The sequence below is a fragment of the Saccopteryx bilineata genome, chromosome 6 (assembly GCF_036850765.1).
Source record: "Saccopteryx bilineata isolate mSacBil1 chromosome 6, mSacBil1_pri_phased_curated, whole genome shotgun sequence".
Taxonomy (NCBI): domain Eukaryota; kingdom Metazoa; phylum Chordata; class Mammalia; order Chiroptera; family Emballonuridae; genus Saccopteryx; species Saccopteryx bilineata.
This window is the reverse complement of record NC_089495.1, coordinates 111,795,223-111,819,639: the sequence shown is the minus strand read 5'-3', so window position 1 is coordinate 111,819,639 and position 24,417 is coordinate 111,795,223. Positions and strand designations below refer to the sequence as shown.

Sequence of the window (24,417 nt, the reverse complement as noted above, 5' to 3'; positions counted from 1 at the left end):
GTAGGTTGAACACTATACACGTCTAGGGGACACAATTCAAGTAGTTGCTTTTTAGTAACAAGCTGTGCCCAAGAATATAATATAACATGCTAGAGCAGAATGTCTTTGGTTTGTATCACAGTGATGAGAATATTTATATGGCAAACTCTTAAATATTTTAAATTAATTTCTGTTGGAAGATTTTTTTGAGGGACTGTTATCCCACAGTGGGATAACAGACAGCGATTCTGCACTTTTGAAGGTGGGGGGGGGGAGATGAGAGAAGAGGAAAAGAAAATAAACATATAACCAGGTATCAGCAAATTATGAACCACAGGTGATATATAGCGCACTAATATTGTATAGCCTGAGAGCTAACAATGGTTTTCCTTTTTCTTTTTAATGGTTGAAAAAACACAAAAGAAGAATAGGATTTTGTGGCCTTTGAAAATTATAAGAAATTCAAATTTCAGTGTAGCCAAATAAAGTTTTATTTGAACACAGCCACACCATTTGTGTATTGTTTATGATGGTTTGAGGACAGTAGAGCTGAGTAGTTGTGACACAGACTGTGTGACTCACAAAGCCTAAATGTTTACTATCGGGTCCTTACAGGAAAGTTTTCATTCTCTGATGTAAACAATTAAGTAGTAAAATATAGTACAATTCCATTGATAAGAAAATAAACAGGCTTGTGGGTTTGAGAATGACTACAGGAGAGAGAGAGGCTGCTTTGCTCAAGTGGCCTAGGAGGGTCTCTCTGTAGGTGATATTTCTGGGAGATCTACCTGGTAAGTGGCTGCCACACGAAGGTGTGGGGGACAACCTGGGAGAGGGAAAGGCATGTGAAAAGCCTTGAGACAGTATGTTCGAAGTCTCTGAGTTTCCTCTAATAGGTATGATCTATAGGATTATTAAAACCTATTTATACTAATAAGCACATTTATATTATTTTCAATAAATTGCTTGAACACCTGATGCCCTCTTAGTAGAAAGTTGAGAATCACCAATTTCCTCTTCCTCATCAACAACCCCAGTTCGTCTCAGAATTGAGGCCAGATTGTTCCACATGATAGTATCTCTCTCTGTCTCTCGGTGTCACTGGTCCATTGCTGCCTTCTGACCTAGGTCCTCACTCTGTCATAGAAAAACCCTACAACTACTTTTCACAATTCAGAGCTTTCTTGATTTCTATTTTCTTCTCTATTATCATTCCTGAAAGCATGACTGGAGGAACTTGGAACTTGTAGAGCATCTTCCTGTTAGGATGAAATCAGGCCATCTCCACACATTCATTCATTCAGGACACACACGTGTGTGTGTGTGTGTGTGTGTGTGTGTAAGCACAAGAAAATGGCTAGAAGAATAAATTGACAACATTGATAATGGTTGTCAGTAATATTTGCTGAATGTATGAATAACTTAACCAATCCACTATTGATGAATACTCCTCAATATTATAAAAAATGTTTCAGTAAACACCTTTGCATTAATTCAAGTGTAAATATTAGAAAGAAGCACAAATGATCACCTATATATTATATGGTTGTCTATCTGGAAAACAGTAGAAAATTAACAAAAAATATTAGTAACAATTAAAAAGTTGAGTAAGGCAGTTTTACACAAATCTATAACTTTCTTACATATCAAAAAGACCAGTAATCAGGTAGAAAATAAATCTTTTTTCCATACGTACTTCATCCATACATATACATGCACATAAATTACATACAAATATGTGGATTCATTGTTAAATGTATATATGTATGTACACACACAAATCCATATAATCTATATTTTAAAACTTAGAAAATTTTACTGGTGCACGTGAAAGAAGGCAAACGAAAGGAGAAACCTGCCATGTTTTTGAGTGGGAAAGCAATATAAAAAAATGTGTCAGTTCTAAATTAATTTGTGTATAGATTTCAGTGAACGCATAAATGATTTTGAACTTTGTTTGAAAGAATAAATTTCATAAAAGAGCTTGTAGAATTCTGAAAAGACCACTAAGAGAGAATTTGCTCCAACCAGGTATTGAAATACATTAGAAACCTATAGTGATTAAGATAGTGTGGAGTGTGGACTGAACCTGAAAGAGACAGATCAAGATTAGGCAATATGGTTGGCTCAAGTGTCGCCAGGTGTGTGGAAGTCCTGGGTTCGATTCACGGTCAGGGCACACTGGAGAAGCGCCCATCTGCTTCTCCACCCCTCCCCCTCTCCTTCCTCTCTGTCTCTCTCTTCCCTTCCCTCAGCCAAGGCTCCATTGGAGCACGTGGGCTCAAGCGCTGAGGATGGCTCCATGGCGCAGCCTCAGGCGCTAGAATGGCTCTGGTTGTAACGGCCCAGATGGGCAGAGCATCGCCCCCTAGCGGGCATGCTGGGTGGATCCTCGTGGGGTGCATGCGGGAGTCTGTCTCACTGCCTCCCTGCTTCTCACTTCAGGGGGGAAAAAAGATAAGGGAATTGTGAGTACAGAAAGACTCACAAATATATAAGGAGATGTAGTATCCCATAAAGAAGGCATTCCTAACCACTTAAGAATGTTAGATTATTCAATTAATAGGCTTGGGAAACCTGACAGGTTACTCAGAAAAAAAATCGGATTACTAAAATATCTTTCTCCAAAATAAATTTCAGATAAATAAAATATTTTTGTATAAAAACCATCATAAACCAAATTGAAAGCTAAATAAACAAATAATAAAAAAATTCTGCCCATAATTCACAGAACTAACAACACTAATGTTGCTTTTAAAAGCAACCTATAAATTGAATCAAGTAGAAATATAAGACAATTGATAAAAAATATATAAACATGGACAATAAATGTACCAAACAAAATGTTCAATTCACTGATAATCAAACATAAAGACAATTTGATATTATTTTTCATCCATAAAATTGCCAGAATATGCAAAATACCCATGGATAATGTGGGAGGGAGAAGTGGGCATATTTGTATCTTGCTAGTGGAGGTATAAATTGGTTCAATTCTTTTTAGGGTTATTTGGCAACAGGTAGCAAACTGGAAAAAGTACAAACAGTTATGCTAGCAATCTACTTTTAGGAAATAATATTACAAAGGAACAAAGAAACAATTATGTATAAACAAGAACGTTCATTGTAAAGTTGTTTATATTACTTAGAAATTAGAAAAAAATTCCAAAGGTCTCCAAATAAATATTTAAATTAATTTATATGCAGTTTTACAGTGCAATTCTATGAGTTAGTTAAAAATTATTTGATTCGAACTCATCAATACATAAAGCTCCTTACGATAGATTATGTTTAGAAATGTTAGAAAACAATGTATAGGATGTTTACTTATGTAGGGAAAAAATCAACTTAGAAAAATTTAAAAATTAAGTTAAAATATTTTTGGTTCAAGTCTGTGCTGAAAAAAGAAAGTGCTAAAACACTGACGGTCATTATCACTTCTTGGTAGAGTTATGGGTAATTTTAATTTTTTCCTTAACCTGTTTTCCTTCAATCTCCATTTTCTACCAGGAACGTATATTAATAAATAATAAGAAAAATGCAAAGCAATATCATTTTTAGAAAAGAAACATCCCATTTTGTTAGTTAACTTGAAACATCTGTATTTTAAAAAGTGACATTTTTTCTTCTTGTAGATCTAGCTCCTGGAGGTCCGGATGACTGGATCTATGACTTGGGCATCAAATATTCCTTTACAATTGAACTTCGAGATACAGGCAAATACGGATTCTTGCTGCCAAAGCGTTTCATCGAACCCACGTGCACAGAAGCTCTGGCCGCTGTCTCTAAAATAGCTTGGCATGTCATCAGGAATGTTTAATGCTCTTGATTTTTTTTTCATTCTGCTCCCACATTTTAATTGACTGATCCCAACAAGCCCAAATTATTGTGCCAGTTTCTTTTTAAGTTTTATATCCATAGTTTCGATAAAAGGTTTTCCAATGTCTTGGTTTTGTCGAAGAACAAAATAAATGTAATAAATACATTAACATTTTTCCTTTTTTTTTTTTTAATTTGTAAGAAGCTCCTGTCTGTTTTCTGGTCTTTGATTCACGACGTTTGACTAGCCGTCGCAAGCAATTTTAATAACTAGTTCAATGCAAATCACTGGCCACTAATCAACAAAGAGAAAGGCTGTCAGAAGTACGTGAAAGATTTTTTTGCTCCAAATTTGCAACAAATTCTTTCTCGCGCCTTTAAAAACACAAACGTGTAGCCCGTGGGCCCCGAAGGAACAGCGGCGCGGACAGTGGAGGGATGTCAAAAACAGAACACGACGGTGTCGCTCCAACTCAGTGTTCATTAAACTTGGTAGACCGAGTGAATGTACATACTTTCGACAATCAATGTGTCGTATTTACAACAGGCGTTTGTTGTAAAAAATAAAAAATGTAGTAAAAGAAGGAAACTCTTGCTCTCAAATTCTGTTTTAATTGGGGACTTTGAATGTGCCCGGCTCCAGGTTTTTCTGTCCAGGGACCTGTCACAAAGAGCTGAGGACTGCGGATAACCACGGACTGCAATGCAGGTGCGGTGCGGAGGCAGGGGCTGTTCACAAGGGGGCGGTGCCTGCGTGTGACGACTAATTTAATAGCCGGAAGCCGCCTGGGTCTAGAGAGCAACAGGGCAAACCCTCGACTTCCGGCAGCGTTGTCGGGAGGTCCTCCTAGTGGCCTGATCGTGTGTCCGTTTCCTTTGCTTGCTCCCGGATCTTCGTCGTGTTTCTTTTCGCGTTTTAGTCTGGCTTGATCCTGGCGAAGCGGCAGGCGAGCTTCGCTTCTCAGCCGCCCCCGGGGCCGCTCGCCTGCCGAGGGCCGGTTCCCGGGAGCCGCGCGCGCACCTCCTCCCTGTCGTCGTCCCCCCGGGGCCAGGCGCGGGGACCCAGGGTCGCCTCTCCCGCTCCTCTGAGCGGCGGCGGCGGTGACGTCTCCGGACTGTGCTTGCGAGGGGAGCTCAGGGAGGAGGTAGGCTTGAATTGTGTGCGTTGGTGCGGTTGTCCGGGACGGGCGAAGGCGTTGGATGGACCCGAGGAGGGAAGGCCTGCACTGGCACTCCTTCCCTGCGTGGGGCTCGCCGGGATCTTGCGCTCCTTGAGCATCCCACCCTCAACTCTGCAGCAGGTCCTGGTGATTGGGCCTCGTCTCTCTTCCTCGTTTTGATTCCGTCGACTTTGTCTCAGGGGACGGGTGGATTCAGATGAGAGGCCGGATTCATTACGATTGGGGGTGGGCTTGGGAACCCCTTGCTAGATATTGCCATTTGCGTACGACGAAAGGCTGCAGGAATACGGTTATACGTTTTGAAGCTCCCTGTTTACGCATTCCAGACCAATTAGGGGGAAAGTGTCTTACTTTTGGGTGTTTTCGGTCTTACTTATTTCCTGGCAGTGGTAACTTAACGACTTAGGCCCTGGAAGTTGAGGAGTACTACTTTATCACCTTCACATTCCCTTGGAGGGTAGTTGTGGCAGCTGTATATCCGAAACGGGAAGGTGGAATGAAAGGGTGTAATGTTTGGCGTTATCTGATGTATGGCAAACTGTTTATGTGACGGAACGGGTACTCGGAGTTGGTATCTTTTGAATGATATTGGTAAGATCTTGTCTGGAGCGTAGTGTCAAGCTATTCGGTCATTTTGCGAGGTTTTCAAATAACTTCAACTACTTTGAAAATTGTGGGCGTATGCATTTTCTACAGGTTTTCGTTTCTTGAAGAAGTAATTTTAAGTGTGGAAAATATTTTCACACTTTAAGTTTTCAAAGTCCATGATATTGTTGCAGTGACTCCCAAATATGCTTATGCAGTACAAACCACCCATAGTTAGCTGAGTCTAGTTATGTAATACTTGAAATTACTGTCTTTAGTACCTAAGCAAAAATATTTGGAGAGTTTTATGAACTTTCCAAAATAATCTGTAGATTTACAGATATTTTCCAATTTCTTAAGTGTTTAGATCAGGGGTCCCCAAACTACGGCCAGGGGCCGCATGTGGCCCCCTGAGGCCATTTATCGGGCCCTTGCTGCACTTCCAGAAGGGGCACCTGTTTCATTGGTGGTCAGTGAGAGGAGCATAGTTCCCATTGAAATACTGGTCAGTTTGTTTATTTAAATTTACTTGCTCTTTATTTTAAATATTGTATTTGTTCCCTTTTTTTTTTTTTTACTTTAAAATAAGATATGTGCAGTGTGCATAAGGATTTGTTCATAGTTTTTTTTATAGTCCAGCCCTCCGACGGTCTGGGGGACAGTGAACTGGCCCCCTGTGTAAAAAGTTTGGGGACCCCTGGTTTAGATTGTAACATGACACTTTCAACAGGAGACTGAGAATGTTGATGCAGGCATGTAGCAGTTTATGTCTGTAAAAAGAGTTGCGGGGTGAAACTAAGACTGGATCTACTAGGATCCAATTTTATCAAATTCATGACTTTTATTGACGATTTGAATTGAACATTGATTACATAGAAGGTATGCAAAATCATCCAATTTCCATATCTAAATTAAAACTAAAGTCCGACAGGTGGATGTAGTTTTAACTTCTGTACATTATCAGTATTAATTTATACTGTAATATGCATTGGCATTTACATGTAGAAAGCAAAATTTTTAACTTACATTTATTTGAAGAATTGGTTTTCAGTAGATGTTAGTTTCCCAATTTCCCACAAACCCTACTTTCCTTGTCATATAGAATTGGAGATATTTAGTAGCAGTTAAAACGTTAACTGGTGTTGATATATGAAGTGTTTGTCTGCCCTAGTGGCATAGCTCAGTTGGTTAGAGCAACATATTCCCAAAGTGTAGAGGTTGCCAGTTCAATCTCCAATCAGGGCACACACAGGAACGAACAGATTGATGTTCCAGTCTCTCTAACTCTTCCCCCCTACCCCCACCAAAATCATAAATAAAAAATTTTAAGTGTCTTTTATTATTTGGGAGGGTAGTTTATTGATTGATTTGAGAAAGAGAGAGAGAGAATGAAACATTGATTTATTGTTTCATTTGTTTATGCTTTCTTTTTTTTTTTCTTTTGTATTTTTCTGAAGCTGGAAACGGGGAGAGACAGTCAGACAGACTCCCGCATGCGTCCGACTGGGATCCACCCGGCAAGCCCACCAGGGGTGATGCTCTGCCCACCAGGGGGCAATGCTCTGCCCCTCCGGGCGTTGCTCTGCCGGACCAGAGCCACTCTAGCGCCTGGGGCAGAGGCCAAGGGGCCATCCCCAGCGCCCGGGCCATCTTTGATCCAATGGAGCCTTGGCTGCGGAAGGGGAAGAGAGAGACAGAGAGGAAGGAGGGGGGGGGGGTGGAGAAGCAAATGGGCGCTTCTCCTGTGTGCCCTGGCTGGGAATTGAACCCGGGTCCCCCGCACGCCAGGCCGACGCTCTACCGCTGAGCCAACCGGCCAGGGCTTGTTTATGCTTTCTTGTATATGCCCTGACCTCAACCTTGATGTATTGAGACAATGCTCTTACTAACTGAGCTACCAGCCAGGGCTTTCTGATAGTTTTATATGTTATACTTCTGTTTGCTTCTCTTTATAGCGGTTGCCAGCATGGGATTTTCTCTGTGCATAGTCTTTTTAACAAATAATTTTTCTGCACAGTGCTACAGTATTGACTTGTTCATACCTGTATAGTTAGGTTAGTTCTGTCAGGCCTGTTCAGGATTCAGTTTGAAATTGTTTTATTCTTAGTTTATCTACATAATAAGCAATCTGCACGATGGGTTTAGAAAGTTCTCTTTAAAAAATTCTCCCAGACTATGCATCAAATAAATTTAACTTTTTTCTGGCAAAAATATAAAAGAAATATATGAAGAGACCTTTTTTTTCACATAACCTTATTTTTGTTTTAGAATGTTAGGGATTTATTCTACTACCAGTTAGTACATTTATGTAGTTTTAATTGCTTGATTATTTGACAATTGAAAATATTCTGCTGCTTCTCATTACATTATGCTTTCATTTATGCTACCAGAAACCGAGCCCTCAAAAGGATGTAGTTAAGGATTGAAGTGAGCATACTGGAACTGAAACATGTTTTATTGATGATATTTCAGTAATTAGGCTTCAGAAATAATTGTTTTAAAAGAAGCCCCTGCTTTTTTTTTCTCAGCCATTTTTATGGTATGAATTACAAACACCGTGATATTTGTAAGGGTTTTTTAGGGGTGAGTAGATAGTTTTCATTTGTTAAGACCCTCTTTTGTTGTGTCTTAATGATTCAGACTTTGTCCATTGTTCTTTTTCAATTGAACCAATATCACCCCAATAAATTCAATTAAAAAAAAAAGACAAAATATAACAACTTTATTAACTCTGAAAGTGGGAAGGAGAAATAGGAAAATAACTCCATAGGATATCACCAGTGTCACTCTAGCTTTGATAATGCTGGTGTTCGGAAAAGACATATGAGTGTGAAGTCTGATGGCAACTTAAAACCAAAGAAAAAAATTGAAAACAAAACTAGAGAGAAAACCTTCAAAGTCTCTGAGCTAGGGAAGACTGTAATATTTGCATTTTTATTTTATTTTATTGTTTCTAACTTTTCTCACATACTCTGGAGCATTTACTTCTTATTAGATATTAATTGAAAAAATTTCCTCCCCTCTCAGGCAAATTTGCATTTTATTCTGTTGTGGTATTTGTCTTTCTTTGTGGGCCCAAATTTTTAGATTGAAAATTCTAATTAAGTTACATTAGTTGGTAACATAGATTTAAATTAATTTATTCCTATATATGAGTAAATGTACTGGTGTATGTTAGATTATGTGTATATATAAATATTTAGACACATAGGACTTAAAGTATTTTGTAGTCTTTGCAAGCATAAGACATTTTTTAATCTATTAAAAATAGTGAATGTTTCAGTAATAATATTTAGATAACCTGTCATTGTTCACCACTGATTAAGTTCCTAGATAGACAGATGGTCAGAAAAATTCCTCTTTCAATCAGAAAACTCCAATTCCTACTTTTTCTTTTTTTGCTTCAGTTTTTGTTCTTGTTGCTTTTAGTAGGGTCTTCCTGTAACCTAGACCTGGTATTCAAACTCATTGCTATTTTAGGGCAAGGTGTGACTTCTTGGCCTCTCTGGTTCTTCCTTAAATTGGTAGGCTCAACAGTAACTAGAAGTAAAATTCCTGGGATAAGCTCTATGTAGGTGAACCTTGAGTAGTTCTTATCTCACCCGTAGAAGCAACTTTGTCTCTGTGTGGAGGAATGTTTCTAGTGGCAAGAATACTAGGAGAGGGGAGTATGGAATCATTAGTCCTCACTTGATTGTCTTTGACATAGCAGTCCAGACCCTTTGAAATATTCAAAATTTATATTAGGTATCTGGGATTAGAGAGAAGCTGTGAGACTATAACATCCAGCAGCCTGTCAGGGGAGGAGAAGAGTGCTAATCCATGCAACAGGTTACAGAGCAGGAGGAGAAACAAGAGTTAATACTGGAGCCCCCAGAGAAACAAGACAGGTGATGATAGATGACCAGTGTTCCCAGTATAGTAACAAAGAGCTTGGTGCCCCAACTGTGGAAAACATTACCATTGACTTTTTTGGAGAAGGGTATGTTGGGAGTAAGGGCACGTTGGGAATAGGTTTTTTTGAGGACAGAACTAACCATTTCAATTGATAGTGGAGAAAAAATATATATAAGGTTAAGGTTAGTCTTCTCTCAGGCAATGCAGTAGGATAGTGTGTCTGTTTTCTAAGTTCCAGATAACTAATTATAGCTAATAAGGTACTCTTAAAACTCATTCAATTTTAAGTTTATTAACAAATATTTTTAAAATTAGTGAATGATCATTACAGTTTAGTCTATGTATTAATATTTATAGTAATATAACTAACTTTTCCTATGTATTTTGTGACATATTTACTTACCAAATTCTGCTTGCTTATAAATTATAAAATAGTGGTTTTCTCAGTTAATCGAAGCCCTACATTTTCTACATCTCTGTCATCTGCACTTGTATTGGCTTTTAGTTCTTTATGTTCAGTAAATCAAATGAACATGTGAAATTTTTCCAGTTTTTCCTCTGTATATTCACATTCGGCTAAGAATGAGCCCAAGAAAAGTTAAATCAAAGATTGTCTTGGCCCTGGCCAGTTAGCTCATTCAGTTTCAGAGCTCATCCTGAAATAAGGTTGCAGTTTTTGATCCTTGGTCAGGGCACATAGGAAGCAACTAAAGAATGCTTCCCTTCTCCCTGCTCTCTCTCTCACTTCCTCTCTCTGTCTCTCTTAAAAAAAAAAAAAAAAGCTCTGGCCAAATAGCTCAGTTGGTTGGAGTGTCATTTTGGAGTTCAAAGGTTGCCAGTCTGATTCCCCAATCAGGGCATAGGTAGGAACAGCTCGATATTCCTGTCTCTCTCTTCCCTGCCTCTCTCTTGTAGAAAAAAATTATCTTAAAATACTACAATATGTAGGGCTCACTGTATTGTTTTTTACTTGGAGAACAGTTGATGTTTCATGGCAGCAAAAGCTTAATCGTTATGTGACACTAATTTTTAAAACAATTTTTCATTGATTAGAGGGTGTTGAGGGGGAAAGAGGGAGAGGGAAAGAAGCTGCAACTTCCTGTTCCACTTAGTCGTTCCATCTAGTTGTGCACTCATTGGTTGCTTCTCACTTGTGCCCTGACCTGGGATTGAACCTACAGCTTCAGCATGCAGACACACTGAGCAGCCCAGCCAGGACCCACTCTACAATAATTTTTAAAAATTTGTAATTTAAAGTTATTTTCTAACTTGAATCACTAAAAATTTTTGCTGTTAAAATAATGATTACATTTTATATTTAAGAATATATTTAGCTCTGGCTGATTGGCTCTGTGGTAAAGCGTCGGCCCGGGGTGTGGAAGTCCTGGGTTTGATTCCCAGCCAGGGCACACAGGAGAAGCGCCCATCTGCTTCTCCATCCCTCTCCCTCTCCTTCCTCTCTATCTCTCTCTTCTCCTCCCACAGCCAAGGCACCATTGGAGCAAAATTGGCCTGGACGCTGAGGACAGCTCTATCGCCTCCACCTCAGGCTCTAGAATGGCTCCAGTCCCAGCAACACCCCAGATGGGCAGAGCATTGCCCTCTGGTGGGCATGCCAGGTGGATCCTGGTGTGGCGCATGCAGGTGTCTGTCTGACTGCCTCCCCACTTCTAACTTCAGAAAGAAAAATACACACACACACGCACACACTGGTACCTTGAGATACGAATTTAATTCATTCTGTAACCGAGCTCGTCAGTCAACTCATATATCAAACTGCCAATACTGGACCCGTGCGCCAACTAGCAGCAGCTTTCCGAATCATGACTCGTATCTCGGAATTTTGCTCGGATCTCGAACAATAATACGGACTGAGTCACAGCTCGTATCTTAAAAAATTCGTATGTTGGTCTGTTCATATCTCAAGGTACCACTGTATATTTTAAAATTTCAATTTAAAACTACCATATTGTATTGTATCATTTCATTTTTTCCTCTTGATTTATTTGTCAAACATTGTCCTTATTCTTTGGATCCTTTAAAATGTAACCTGAAAAGAAGTATCTAACTGAACTAAACATTATTAATAATTCTTTTTCCAGTTTTGATTTGGTGCTACCATGATTTAATTTTTCTTCAAGTGATATGCCTTTACTTTGAAACCATTAAAAGAACATTTGTGAACTTTATGGAGATGAGTTTCTATGCTAAATAGAACTTCTGCGTTTTTAGTTTTCATTGTTCATTCTAGTAATTAATTTTGACTACTAATAAGATTTCTAATATTTAGATTGTGTAAAGTAATATTGTTTAGTTCTTTTTACTTCTCTGAGGCAGTTCCTATAGAAGTGTACTCTGGTTTATTTTTGGTCTAGAATTTTATACTGTTTCTAACATAAATCATATAGCTATTTTCTAATAGTTTCATTTCAAGTTGAATTATCTGATTACATACTTGTAGAGTTCTCTATTATGGTTTTAGTTTTTATTGTTTTATTCTATAAAATATTTTTACAATTTGTCTTTCTTGTTACTAGGAGTGGCAAAATAGCTTTTGGTGTTTTAAAAAAATGTAAAATATGCCTGACCGGGTGGTGGCACAGTGGATAGAACATTGGACTGGGATGCGGAGGACCCTGGTTCGAGACCCCGAGGTCGCCAGCTTGAGCGAGGGCTCATCTGCTTTGAGCAAAAGCTCACCAGCTTGAGCCCATGGTTGCTGGCTCGAGCAAGGGGTTACTCAGTCTGCTGAATGCCCGTGGTTCAAGGCACGTATGAGAAAGCAATCAATGAACAATTAAGGTGTTGCAATGTGCAACGAAAAACGAATGATTGATGCTTCTCATCTCTCCATTCCTGTCTGTCTGTCCCTGTCTATTCCTCTCTCTGACACTCTCTCTGTTAAAAAAAAAAAAAAAAAGTAAAATGGCTAAAATTACTTTTTAACACTTTTACTTTTATGTCAATGTAGTATAAATTAGAGAAACACCTTCACTTTTTCTAGCTCTGTACCTGTTTTGAAAGGAGGTCATCTTATCAACATTGAAAGATGTGACTTTTTGTTTTGTTTTGTATATTGGAAAATAAACATCTTGATTACTGTTTTTCTTGACTACTGTAAGAAGGAAAATATTTAAATAGCATTCATTTTCCCACCAAGCTGATTTGTAGAACATAACTAATGTCACTTGTTATATAAAACATAACTTCTACTGTCAATACAATTCTCACCTGATCTTATTTTCCCATTTTTTTTAACATAGTTTTGCTTTTTCCATTTAACCAATTGGTGGAGAATAATAGTATAACTTGTCCTTAAAAAATAGTTATAAATATTGAAATGATTTGTATATTTAGAAACTAATAATTTTATAGTGTGTTTCTGAGGTTGTATGTATTATGAAAACTTAGCTGTGTGAGTAGAATCTTATTCATTCACTCCATAGAAGAGATAAAATTCTAGCCAACAGATTTCTTTTTTTTTCTTTCTTTCTTTTTTTTTTTTTCATTTTTCTGAAGCTGGAAACGGAGAGACAGTCAGACTCCCGCATGCGCCTGACCGGGATCCACCCGGCACGCCCACCATGGGGCGACGCTCTGCCCATCCTGGGCGTCGCCATGTTGCGACTAGCGCCTGAGGCAGAGGCCACAGAGCCATCCCCAGCGCCCGGGCCATCTTTGCTCCAATGGAGCCTTGGCTGCGGGAGGGGAAGAGAGAGACAGAGAGGAAAGCGCGGCGGAGGGGTGGAGAAGCAAATGGGCGCTTCTCCTGTGTGCCCTGGCCGGGAATCGAACCCAGGTCCTCCGCACCCTAGGCTGACACTACCACTGAGCCAACCGGCCAGGGCGCCAACAGATTTCTAAGTTGTAAATTGACTGTTATCTCTGTTTACCTGTGACCCCTCCTACTCTTTTTATTTATTGTTTTTTTGTCCTGAAAAAAATCTGTAGAATTTTACATGTTACCTACAGTTTTCTCTACTTGTAAATTATGGGCTCAGTTATTTCAAATTGAAGAATCTTAACAGTTTCACCTCTTTCTTTTTTGATTAAAGTAGTGCAAAATGTCAAAAATTAGAAGGAAAGTCACAGTGGAAAATACAAAGACCATATCTGAAAGCACATCGCGAAGACCCAGTGTATTTGAGAGGCTAGGACCCAGCACCGGAAGTACAACAGAGGTGAGTAGTCACTGGTACAGTCCCAGGGGTTCTCTTGCAATCCTGTTCTTGAAATACTGATTTGGTCTACGGCCATACCACCCTGAACGCGCCCGATCTCGTCTGATCTCGGAAGCTAAGCAGGGTCGGGCCTGGTTAGTACTTGGATGGAAATACTGATTTGTACCATAAAGATGAACCGTTTGTTGTAGGAATGTTGGTTCAGTACATTTTTTAAAATGTGTTTCATGAAAAGAATTGAAAAGGGTTATAGGGTTTATGGGTTTTCCTTTTTTTTTCTCTGATGTCTTTACTATTTGGGAAGTAATATATATTTCAGGTTAGCTGTAATTTTGATAGCACTTGTTTTAATTTTGTTTCACTAGCATCTTTTGTCCAGAAATAAATATGAATAAATATGAAATTTACATAGTAATATCTGTCTCTTAGACACAGTGCCGTAACTGGCTGAAGACTGGCAACTGCCTCTATGGAAACACATGTAGATTCGTACATGGCCTTTCACCCCGTGGGAAAGGTTATAGCAGCAGTTACAGAAGGTAAATGGAGAATTTTGAATTGTTGATGTACAATTAGAACATGGCTTTCATAGTTTAGTATAAAAATTTGAAATACATTCTTATATTTGGTCAGATTTCCTGTTTTGGTGGTAGTTTTATAGATACATAGTCAAAAGATCGACAAGATCTTTTTAGTTATTAAAGTCAAGATTAATAAAATGTTTACTTTAAAATTAACTTATTTGTTCAACATTTACTTGTTTTAATGATAGATCTTTTTTATAATATATTTGTGGCTTACCTACCCCCCAATTATGTATTAAAGCGCTGCTTAAGACAGAATTTCGTTGAAATTTGAATAAGATATAATTTTAGCTTTTAAGGATGTTCTAAATGTAAATCTTAATGACAAAAGATAATCTAAATGCAAGCTCTGAAGGTTAAAATGCATTTGCCGCCTGACCTGTGGTGGCGCAGTGGATAAAGCGTCGACCTGGAAATGCTGAGGTCGCCGGTTCAAAACCTGGGCTTGCCTGGTCAAGGCATATATGGGAGTTGATGCTTCCAGCTCCTCCCTCCCTTCTCTCTTTCTGTCTCTCCCCTCTCTCTCTCTCTCTCCTCTCTAAAATGAATAAATAAAAAAAAAAATGCATTTGCCAAATTCTTACCACAGTGTATTAATGTAAATGAAAATATGTATTTATATAAGGATAAATGTACTACCCATTTAGAACATTATTTTGATTTAATAAAGGCAAAACTAAATTAATTTTCCTATATAATGGCCTTTTATTTTTCTTTCAGTTCCATCATGAAGAGTTTGTTATAGTGTTTAAAAATGCAGCATACTTAAAGGTTGTCATAAAAAGAATTTAAACTTGATTGGTAAAGAAATAACTTACCTAGTTCTAAAGTTGGATGTGCTGATTGTTTTGAATACAGGAGTAGTATAAAAATTGAACATTAGCATTTGGAGATGGTTTTGAATTGGGCGAATTTGTGTGATTTTGACCATTAATAGAATTTAAAATTCAAACCCTTAACATTAGCTGATTTTCTCTTCACTTAAATGTTGTATATTTTAGTTTACTTGTGATGCTGAATATTGTCTTATTTTTATTTAGAGTGCCATTTGTCTTGTGTGTTAATGACTGGAAATTAGTTTTCATAAGTTTAAACACACACGTGGGAAACTATGGCAATAATTTTAATATTTTGTTTATATTATTACTATACTTTATTTTTGAGGCAGAGACAGAGAGAGTCAGAGAGAGGGACAGATAGGGACAGATAGACAGGAAGGGAGATGAGAAACATCAGTTCTTCGTTGCGGCTCCTTAGTTGTTTGTTCATTGATTGATTTCTCACATGTGCCTTGATGGGAGTGGGATACAGCAGACTGAGTGACCCCTTGCTCGAGCCAGCAACCTTGGGCTTAAGTTGGTTAGCCTTGCTCAAACCAGATGAGCCCGCGCTCAAGCTGGTGACCTCGGGGTCTCAAACCTGGGTCCTCCACATCCCAGTCCAACACTCTATCCACTGCACCACCGCCTGGTCAGGCTTATTACTGTACTTTTAATACATGCTTTAATTCTTCTTTGAATTTTATTATTGATCAACACAGAATTTTTATAAAAGAGAGTTTTGAGGAAAATGGCAAAGAAGTTTGTTTAGTGTGGAAGAATTAGTGTCATACTAGACTTAGAATAAAGAACTTTGTTATAATTTTGCCAATTTGTATGTTTTTTTAATCTGATAACTTCTATTTGTGTATTTTATTTTTGTTAGGGAAGAAAAATAGTTCCTAGTGTGATTCAAAGATAGCTAGAAAAGCAATGTTAAATAATCAAGCAATTAAAACTACATAAATGTACTAACTGGTAGTAGAATAAATCCCTAACATTCTAAAACAAAATAAGGTTATGTGAAAAATAAGGTCTCTTCATATATTTCTTCTTTTATATTTTTGCCAGAAAAAAAGTTAAATTTATTTGATGCATAGTCTGGGAGAATTTTTTAAAGAGAACTTTCTAAACCCATTGTACAGATTGCTTATTATGTAGATAAACTAAGACTTATTTGGTCACAAGACATTTAAGTCACTTAATGAGCACTCACTGTATACAGAATACTCTGTTAAGTGCTGTTTGGGATAGCAACAAGTTTACAATAAATATTTTATATGCAGAAAACCAGGGCACATAAAAATTTAGATGTACATCATGATTATAATTTAAAGGATTTATGTACTGGTGCATAATAAGTCCACTCCTGACAAAAGTTCAGCTTTAACTGTTAAAACATTTACTATAGATTTATAAAATACACATGTACGGTATTTCCCAATGTATAATATGCACCCTTTTTCGAAATATTTGGGGTCTAAAAACTGGGTGCATCTTATACAGTGGTTGTAGTTATTTTACTTGCATTTCCTGCTTTTTTGCACTTGTCTTTGCACTTAATTGTTTCGCACTTGTTACCGGTATCATAGGTTAAGTTTTGCCCCGTTCTGCCCAGAAATGGCTCAGGAAGATTTTCATACAGTGCTGCATTCAAGTTAAAAATGATCCAGTTTGCAAAAGTGAATGGAAGTCATGCTGCTGAATGTAAGTTTGGTCCTCCTTCAACTGAGAAATCAATCTGAGACTGGCTACGGGAAGAAGAAACCCTACTGAAAATGCCACAGCAGAAGAAGGCCAGGAGAGGCAAGTCAGCAAAGTGGTCTGATTTAGAGAGGGAATTGAAGATACGGATTGAAGAGCAAAGGGCATTTGGAATTCCTGTGTCCTCAAAGATGGTTCAGCATGAGGCAAGAAGAATTGCTGATGAAAAAGAAGTTACTGATTTCAAAGGAGGACACAGTTGGTGCTTCACGTTCATGAAACGGAATGGACTAACCATGCGTACACGCACCAGACTTGCCCAAAAGATGCCTGAAAGCTATGAGCAGAAGGGCCTTGAATTTCATCATTTTGTTATTCAAGGTGGAAGACACATCAGTTTGAGTTGGGACAAATTGCTAATATGGATGAAGTCTCCTTTCAATTTGATGTCCCAAGTAACAGAACTGTTGATAAGAAGGGGTGAAAACTAACTGGAAACACAAGTGGACATGAAAAGAGCCATTATACAGCTGTTCTAGCTTCTTTTGCCGACGGAACCAAGCTGCCTCCAATGCTCATTTTCAAATGCAAAACAATGCTAAAGAAGACATTCCTTGAGGACTGATTGTCCAGGTTGGGTGGATCAGGATGGGATGAAGATCTGGTTTGAGAAAGTTTGGAGATCAGGTGGGTTCTTAAACAAACCTGCCCTATTGGTGCTTGATCAGTTCAGGGCACATATAACAAAAAACACAAAGAAGATTGCTGCAGAGCAAAAAACAAAACTTGCCATCATACCTGGAGGCTTGACATCCCAGCTCCAACCACTTGATGTCAGCTTTAACAAACCCTTCAAATCTGCCATGAGGGACAAATGGAACCAATGGATGAAGTCTTCTGGGGACAATTTGACACCAGCAGGAAGAGTAAAGAAACCAACTATAGGAGAAGTTTGTACCTGGGTGAAAAGATCCTGGGATAATATCAAGATTGAGATGAGATCGTTGTCAAGTCATTTAAGAAATGTGGCATTTCAAGTGCCATAGATGGAACTGAGGATGAGGCAATATATATATGGAGACAGGGCTTTGTCAGTGATGAGGAATTGCATGAATTTTATGAATAAAACTTGTGTCTAATAACTTTATGTAATACATTTTTTAAAACATTTCGGGCCCCAAAATGAAGGTGTGTCTTATACTTGGGAGCTTCTTATACATGGAGAAATACAGTAAATGTTAATGAGATTTTTTAAAGTGAATTAACTGAAATTATTTCTTCACCAACCATGTGATTTGTATTAATGATTGATAAATTAAAGGAATTGATTTGATTAATGAACTATTAGCTGAAATATATGTGAATATTTGTTACTAATATGTTTGTTACTAGTATGTTTTGAAAATATTATTTATAATGTTTTTTGATGCCTAAAGAGGGCCACATTCTTTAACTTATAATACCTTCTTTTACAGTTGCTCTAGGACTATTATTTTTTCTTTCTAAGTATTTTTTTAATTTATTGATGTTAGAAAGAAATGAAGGGGAGAGAGAGACATGAATATTGATCTGTTTCTGTATGTGCCCTGACCCAGGATTGAACTATTAACCTCTGTGCTTCTGGATGACACTCTAACCAACTGAGCTATGTGGCCAGGACAGGAATATTCTTTAAAGGCAGTATGTTCTCTCTCTCTGCCTTGTTTTTCTCATTAGCAATTGTGTGAAATAATTGAACACGCATTTATTAAACTCCCAGTATAAATTATGAAGCCTTACCAGAGTTGAATATAATAGTATTTTTCCTTAATTAAAAAAAATCTGCACCTGCCCTGACCAGATAGCTCAGTTGGTTAGAGCATCATCTGAAGAGCAGAGGTTGCCAGTTTGACCTGGTCAGGGCACATGCAGGAACAGATTGGTGTTCCTGTCTCTCTCTTTCTCCCCCTTTTCCTCTCTTTCTAAAATCAGTAAAATAAACATTTTTAACAAATCCACACCAGAGTATAAAATCACTAAAATGTTGCTAGGAATCCTTTATTTATTATTATGAAATAATTTTAAATTTAAGGAAAAATAGTTTTCCATATTTTACTTTGATTATTAAGATTCATAAAGTGTTCTCTCAGTTGTTGATGCTGCCTCCAACCATACATATGTAGGTGATAATACTGTTGGTCCTAGGTTAATTTTGCAATTTTGTGGTTTAAAACTTTTATCTTCCTAGTTTTTGCTTTCAGATATAACTAATACAGAGTGTGGTAAAAGTAGGTTTACAGTTGTAAGTACAGAAAAGAGTTTATGTATTATTATTTACTAATTATTGTATTTTCCATTCAAACAACTACAAACCTACTTTTGCCTCACTCTGTATTAATATGACTAATAGAAAAAACAAATCAGGCTGTTAATTACTAATTGCTTTTTTCAACTCATATATACTGTCTTATTTATATTACCATTACCACCCCATGGAATTTTAGTGTGTACAGTTTGATTGGTATTGGGAGACTACTTTGTAAATGATGCTCATATTTTTATCTCTTAATGTTAATCGGAAATAAATTATTTTTTCTGAACTCTAGAAGCCATGTTAGAAATATTATATTGAGATTTGTGAGTTTTTTTCTGCAAATACATTCTTATAAAATGATATATAAATATAGTTTTTTTTCTGTTTTGTTTTGGTTTTAAAGGTCACCAGAAAGACCTACAGGGGATCTTAGAGAAAGAATGAAGAATAAGCGCCAGGATGTGGACTCCGAGTCCCAGAAGCGAAATGCAGAGGAGGCATCCTCACCTGTCAGGGTAGGAACGAATTTCCCAAAGGGAAGTTAAATTCCAGTACTGATTTATCGTTTATGTTCCATTTTAAATATCATCTTGTTTGGGAAGTGTGTTATAAATATGTAATATTACATTATAATGTTCAATATAGATACTGTAATTTAGAAGAAAAATGTCCTCTAGCAAACCTCAGAATTCTCTGATTGTTTAAATTCTTGGTGGTGAAAATGAAGGGAATTCATTGGTAGAAGTCAAGCTAAACCTCTTAGGTTTTGTTTACTTTGGTGGGAGCCATGAGTATCTAAACATATTGTTAAGTTTTCCATTTTCAGCCATCCATCTCATCCTGCCTGCTTCCAAGAATGGTTAAAGCAGCTTAAAGTCGAACACTTTTCAATTAAAACAGTGAAAGCAAGGCATGGTGGTGACAGAAACTAACCAAGAAAACTTAGGTAAAGGAAAGCACAAAGGACCACAAAATTTAGTGATGAATTTCCTGGCACTAAACCAAAGGAGAAACAATTTATGATGTAGTTTATTTTTTTTACATTTATTTTAATTTATTGTGTTTACATAGATTCTAGTGTTGCCCTGTATGCATCCCCCCTCCCCCATATTCCCCTCAACATCTCCCTTGCCCCCTTCCCATAGTGCCCTCTCCCCTTCCCTTCAGGTTTTTTCCTCTGGTCCCTTTGATCTCTCCTCTGTCTCAATTCTGTCTCTCAGTTCACATTGTTCTTTGGATTCTTGAAATGAGTGAGGTCATATGATATTTTTCTTTCTCTGCCTGGCTCATTTCACTTAACATAATATTCAATAGTTTCCAGGTCCATCCATCTTGTTGCAAAAGCTAAGATTTCCTTCTTTTTCATGGCCCTATAGTATTCCATTATATATATATACCACAGCTTTTTAATCCACTCGCCCACTGACAGACAATTGGGCTGATTCCAGATCTTCGCTATTGTGAACAATGCTGCCATAAACACGGCTGTGCATTTCTCCATTTGAAACAGTGCTATGGTGTTCTTGGGATATATTCCTAAAAGTGGGATGGCTAGGTCAAAAGGCAGTTCCATTTTTAATTTTTTGAGAAATCTTCATACTGTTTTCCACAGTGGCTGCACCAGTCTGCATTCCCACCAGCAGTGCAGGAGGGTTCCCTTTTCTGCACATCCTCTCCAGCACTTATTCTGTGTTGTTTTGTTGATGAGCGTCATTCTGACTGGTGTGAGGTGATATCTCATTGTGATTTTAATTTGCATTTCTCTAATGATTAGTGATGTTGAGCATTTTTTCATCTGCCTATTGGCCATCTGTATGTCCTCTTTGGAGAAGTGTCTATTCATTTCTTTTGCCCATTTTTTTATTGGATTTTTTATCTTCCTGATGTTGAGTTTTACAAGTTCTTTATAAATTTTGGTTATTAACCCCTTACCAGACATATTGTCAAATATATTCTACCATTGTGTGGTTTGTCTTTTTATTCTGTTCATTATTGTCTTTAGCTGCGCAAAAGCTTTTTAGTTTGATATAGTCCCATTTGTTTATCCGGTCTTATTTCACTTGCCTGTGGAGATAAATTGGCAAATATATTACTGTGAGAGATGTCGGAGAGCTTACTGCCTATGTTTTCTTCTAAGATGCTTATGGTTTCACAACTTACATTTAAGTCTTTTATCCATATTGAATTTATTTTTGTGAATGGCGTAAGTTGGTGGTCTAGATTCATTTTTTTTGCAGGTAGCTGTCCAATTTTCCCAACACCATTTGTTGAAAACGCTGTCTTTACTCCAATGTATGCTCTTACCTCCTTGTCAAATATCAGTTGTCCATAAAGGTGTGGATTTATTTCTGGGTTCTCTGTTCTGTTCCATTGGTCTGTATTCCTGTTGGTCTGCCAGTACCAAGCTGTTTTGAGTACAATGGCCTTTTAGTATAACTGAGGTCAAGAAGTGTGATACCTCCCACTTTATTCTTCCTTTTCAAGATTGCTGAGGCTTTTGGTGTTCTTTTTTGGTTCCCTATAAATTTTTGGAATATGTGTTTTATATCTTTGAAGTGTGTCATTGGTATTTTAATTGGTATTGCATTGAATTTATAAATTGCTTTGGGTAATATAGACATTTTAATGATGTTTATTCTTCCTATCCATGAACACAATATATGCTTCCACTTGTTTGTATCTTCCTTGATTTCTTTTATTAATGTATTATAATTTTCTGAATATAAGTCTTTAATCTCCTTGGTTAAATTTACTCATAGGTACTTTATATTTTTTTGTTGCAATAGTGAAGGGGATTGTTTCCTTAATTCCTCTTTCTGACAGTTCATTGTGGGTATATAAAAATGCCTCTGATTTCTGAGTATTAATTTTATATCCTGCCACCTTGCTGAATTCATTAATCAAACCCAGTAGTTTTTTGACTGAGACTAGAGTTTTCTATATACAGTATCGTATCATCTGCAAATAATGATCGTTTACTTCTTCTTTTCCAATTTGGATACCTTTTATTTCTCCTTCTTGTCTGATTGCTGTGGCTAGGACTTCCAGGACTATGTGGAATAAGAGTGGTGAAAGGGGGTACCCCTGCCTTGTTCCTGATCTAAAGGGGATTGTTTTTAATATTTGCCTATTGAGTATGATGTTTTCTGTGGGTTTGTCATAGATAGCCTTTATCATGTTGAGGTATGTTCCCTGTATTCCCACTTTGCTGAGAGCTTTGATCATAATTGGGTGCTGAATTATATCAAATGCTTTTTCTGCATCTATTGAAATTATCATGTGGTTTTTCTCCTTTTGTTTATGTGATGAATCACATTGATTAATTTGAAAATATTGTACCAGCCTTGCCTCCCCAGAATAAATCCCACTTGATCATGGTGTATGATTTTTTTTCATATATTGCTGGATCCAGTTTGCTAATATTTTGTTGAGGATTTTAGCATCTAAATTCATCAGAGATATTGGTCTATAATTTTCTTTCTTTGTGTTGTCTTTGCCTGGTTTTGGAATCAGAATTATGCTTGCGTCATGAAAGGAGCTTGGACGTCTTCCTTCCTCTTGAATTTTTTGAAATAGCTTGAGAAGGATAAAAGTTAGTTCTTTTTTGAATATTTGGTAGAATTCACTTGTGAAGCCATCTGGTCCAGGGCTTTTCTTTGTTGGGAGTTTTTTGATAACTGTTTCTATCTCATTTGTTGAATTGGTTTGTTTAGGTTTTCTGATTCTTCCAGATTGTTTTTTAAAAGATTATGTTTCAAGGAATTTGTCCATTTCATCTAGGTTGTATAATTTTTTGGCATACAGTTCTTCATAGTATTTTCTTACATTCCTTTGTATGTATTTCTGTTATGTCAGTTGTTATTTCTCCACTCTCATTTCTTATTTATTTGAGTCCTCTCTTTTCTTGTAAGTCTGGTTAAAGGTTCATCAATCTTGTTTTCCTTTTTAAAGAACCAGCTCCTAGTTTCATTGATCCTCTGTATAGTTTCTTTAGCCTCTACATCATTTATTTCTGCTGTGATCTTTATTATTTCCTTCCTTCTACTACCACTGGGCTTTACTTGCTGTTCTTTTTCTAGTTTTTTTAGATGCAGAGTTAAGTTGTTTATTTGAGCTTTTCCTAGCTTCTTAAGTTATGCCTGTAATGCTATGAACTTCCCTCTAAGTACTGCTTTTGCTGTGTCCCATAAACTTTGACTTGATATATGCTCATTATTATTCATTTGTAGGAATTTTTTTTATTTCATCTTTGATCTCATTGTTAACCCATTTGTTATTTAATAACATGCTGTTTAGTTTCCAAGTGTCTAAGTATGTTTCAGTTTTTTTGTTGTGGTTGAGTTCTATTTTTATGCCCTTGTGATCAGAGAAAATGCTTGATATGATTTCAGTCTTCTTAAATTTGTTGAGACCGCTTTTGTGCCCTAACATGTGGTGTATCCTAGAGAATGTCTATCCATGAGCACTTGAAAAGAATGTATGTTCTGCTGCTTTAGGGTGAAAGGTTCTGAAGATATCGATTAAATCCAGTTAATCTAGTGTGTTTTTTAAGTCTGCTGATTCTTTGTTAATTTTCTTTCTTGAGGATCTATCTAGTGATGTTAGTGGGGCATTGAAATCCCCTATTATAGTATTGCTGTTTATTTCGCCTTTTATATCCATCAAAGTCTGCTTTATATATCTAGGTGTTCTTATATTAGGTGTGTAGATATTTATAATGGTTATATCTTCCTGTTGAATTGCTCACTTTATCATTATGTGGTGAACTTCTTTATCTCTTACTATAGCCTTTATTTTAAAGTCCATTTTGTCTGATATAAGTATTGCTATCCCAGCTCTTTTTTTCATTTTCATTTGCATGAAATAATTTTTTCTATCCTTTTACCTTCAGTCTATTTGCATCTTTTGTTTTCAGGTGTGTCTCTTGTAGACAGCATATGTATGGGTCCTGTTTTCTTATCCACATAGCTACCCTGTTTTTTGATTGGATTATTTAATTCATTTACATTTAAGGTTATTATTGACATGTAGTTGTTTATTGCCATTTTATTCTTTGAAGCTATATTCCTCTTTTACTATATTTTTTTCCCCTTTGATCTGTTTACAACAAGCCCCTTAACATTTCTTGCAGCATTGGTTTCATGATGAATTCTTTGAGCTTTTTTTTTTGTTTGGGAAGCTTTTTATTTCTCCTTCAATTTTAAACAATAGCCTTGCTGGATAAAGTAGTCTTGGTTGTAGGCTCTTGTTCTGTATTACTTTGAATATTTCTTGCCTTTCCCTTCTGGCCTCAAGTGTTTCTGTTGAGAAGTAGGATGTCATCCTTATGGGAGTTCCTTTGTAGGGGATAGTCTTATTTTCTGTAGCATCTTTTAA

At 37.0% G+C, this 24,417-nt stretch overlaps 2 protein-coding genes across 7 annotated transcripts in view; both read left to right on the top strand.

Annotated features, from left to right (window-relative positions):
- Window positions 1-3,972, top strand: part of CPB2 (carboxypeptidase B2) — a 39,593-nt gene extending 35,621 nt beyond the window's left edge. The window contains exon 11 of the mRNA XM_066237218.1: window positions 3,615-3,972. Coding sequence (XP_066093315.1) covers window positions 3,615-3,799 — 185 coding nt within the window. The 3' untranslated portion in view covers window positions 3,800-3,972. The remainder of the gene's footprint in view (window positions 1-3,614) is intronic.
- A 645-nt stretch (window positions 3,973-4,617) lies between these two features.
- Window positions 4,618-24,417, top strand: part of ZC3H13 (zinc finger CCCH-type containing 13) — an 87,618-nt gene continuing 67,818 nt past the window's right edge. For 5 of the 6 annotated variants that reach the window (XM_066236083.1, XM_066236082.1, XM_066236081.1 and 2 more), the window contains exons 1-4: window positions 4,618-4,943; window positions 13,517-13,642; window positions 14,072-14,181; window positions 19,445-19,556. In XM_066236083.1, the coding sequence (XP_066092180.1) occupies window positions 13,526-13,642; window positions 14,072-14,181; window positions 19,445-19,556 (339 nt within the window). In that variant the 5' untranslated portion in view covers window positions 4,618-4,943; window positions 13,517-13,525. Of the gene's footprint in view, window positions 4,944-11,998; window positions 12,230-13,516; window positions 13,643-14,071; window positions 14,182-19,444; window positions 19,557-24,417 lie in introns of all 6 variants that reach the window. The other variant, XM_066236079.1, reaches the window with a different exon arrangement.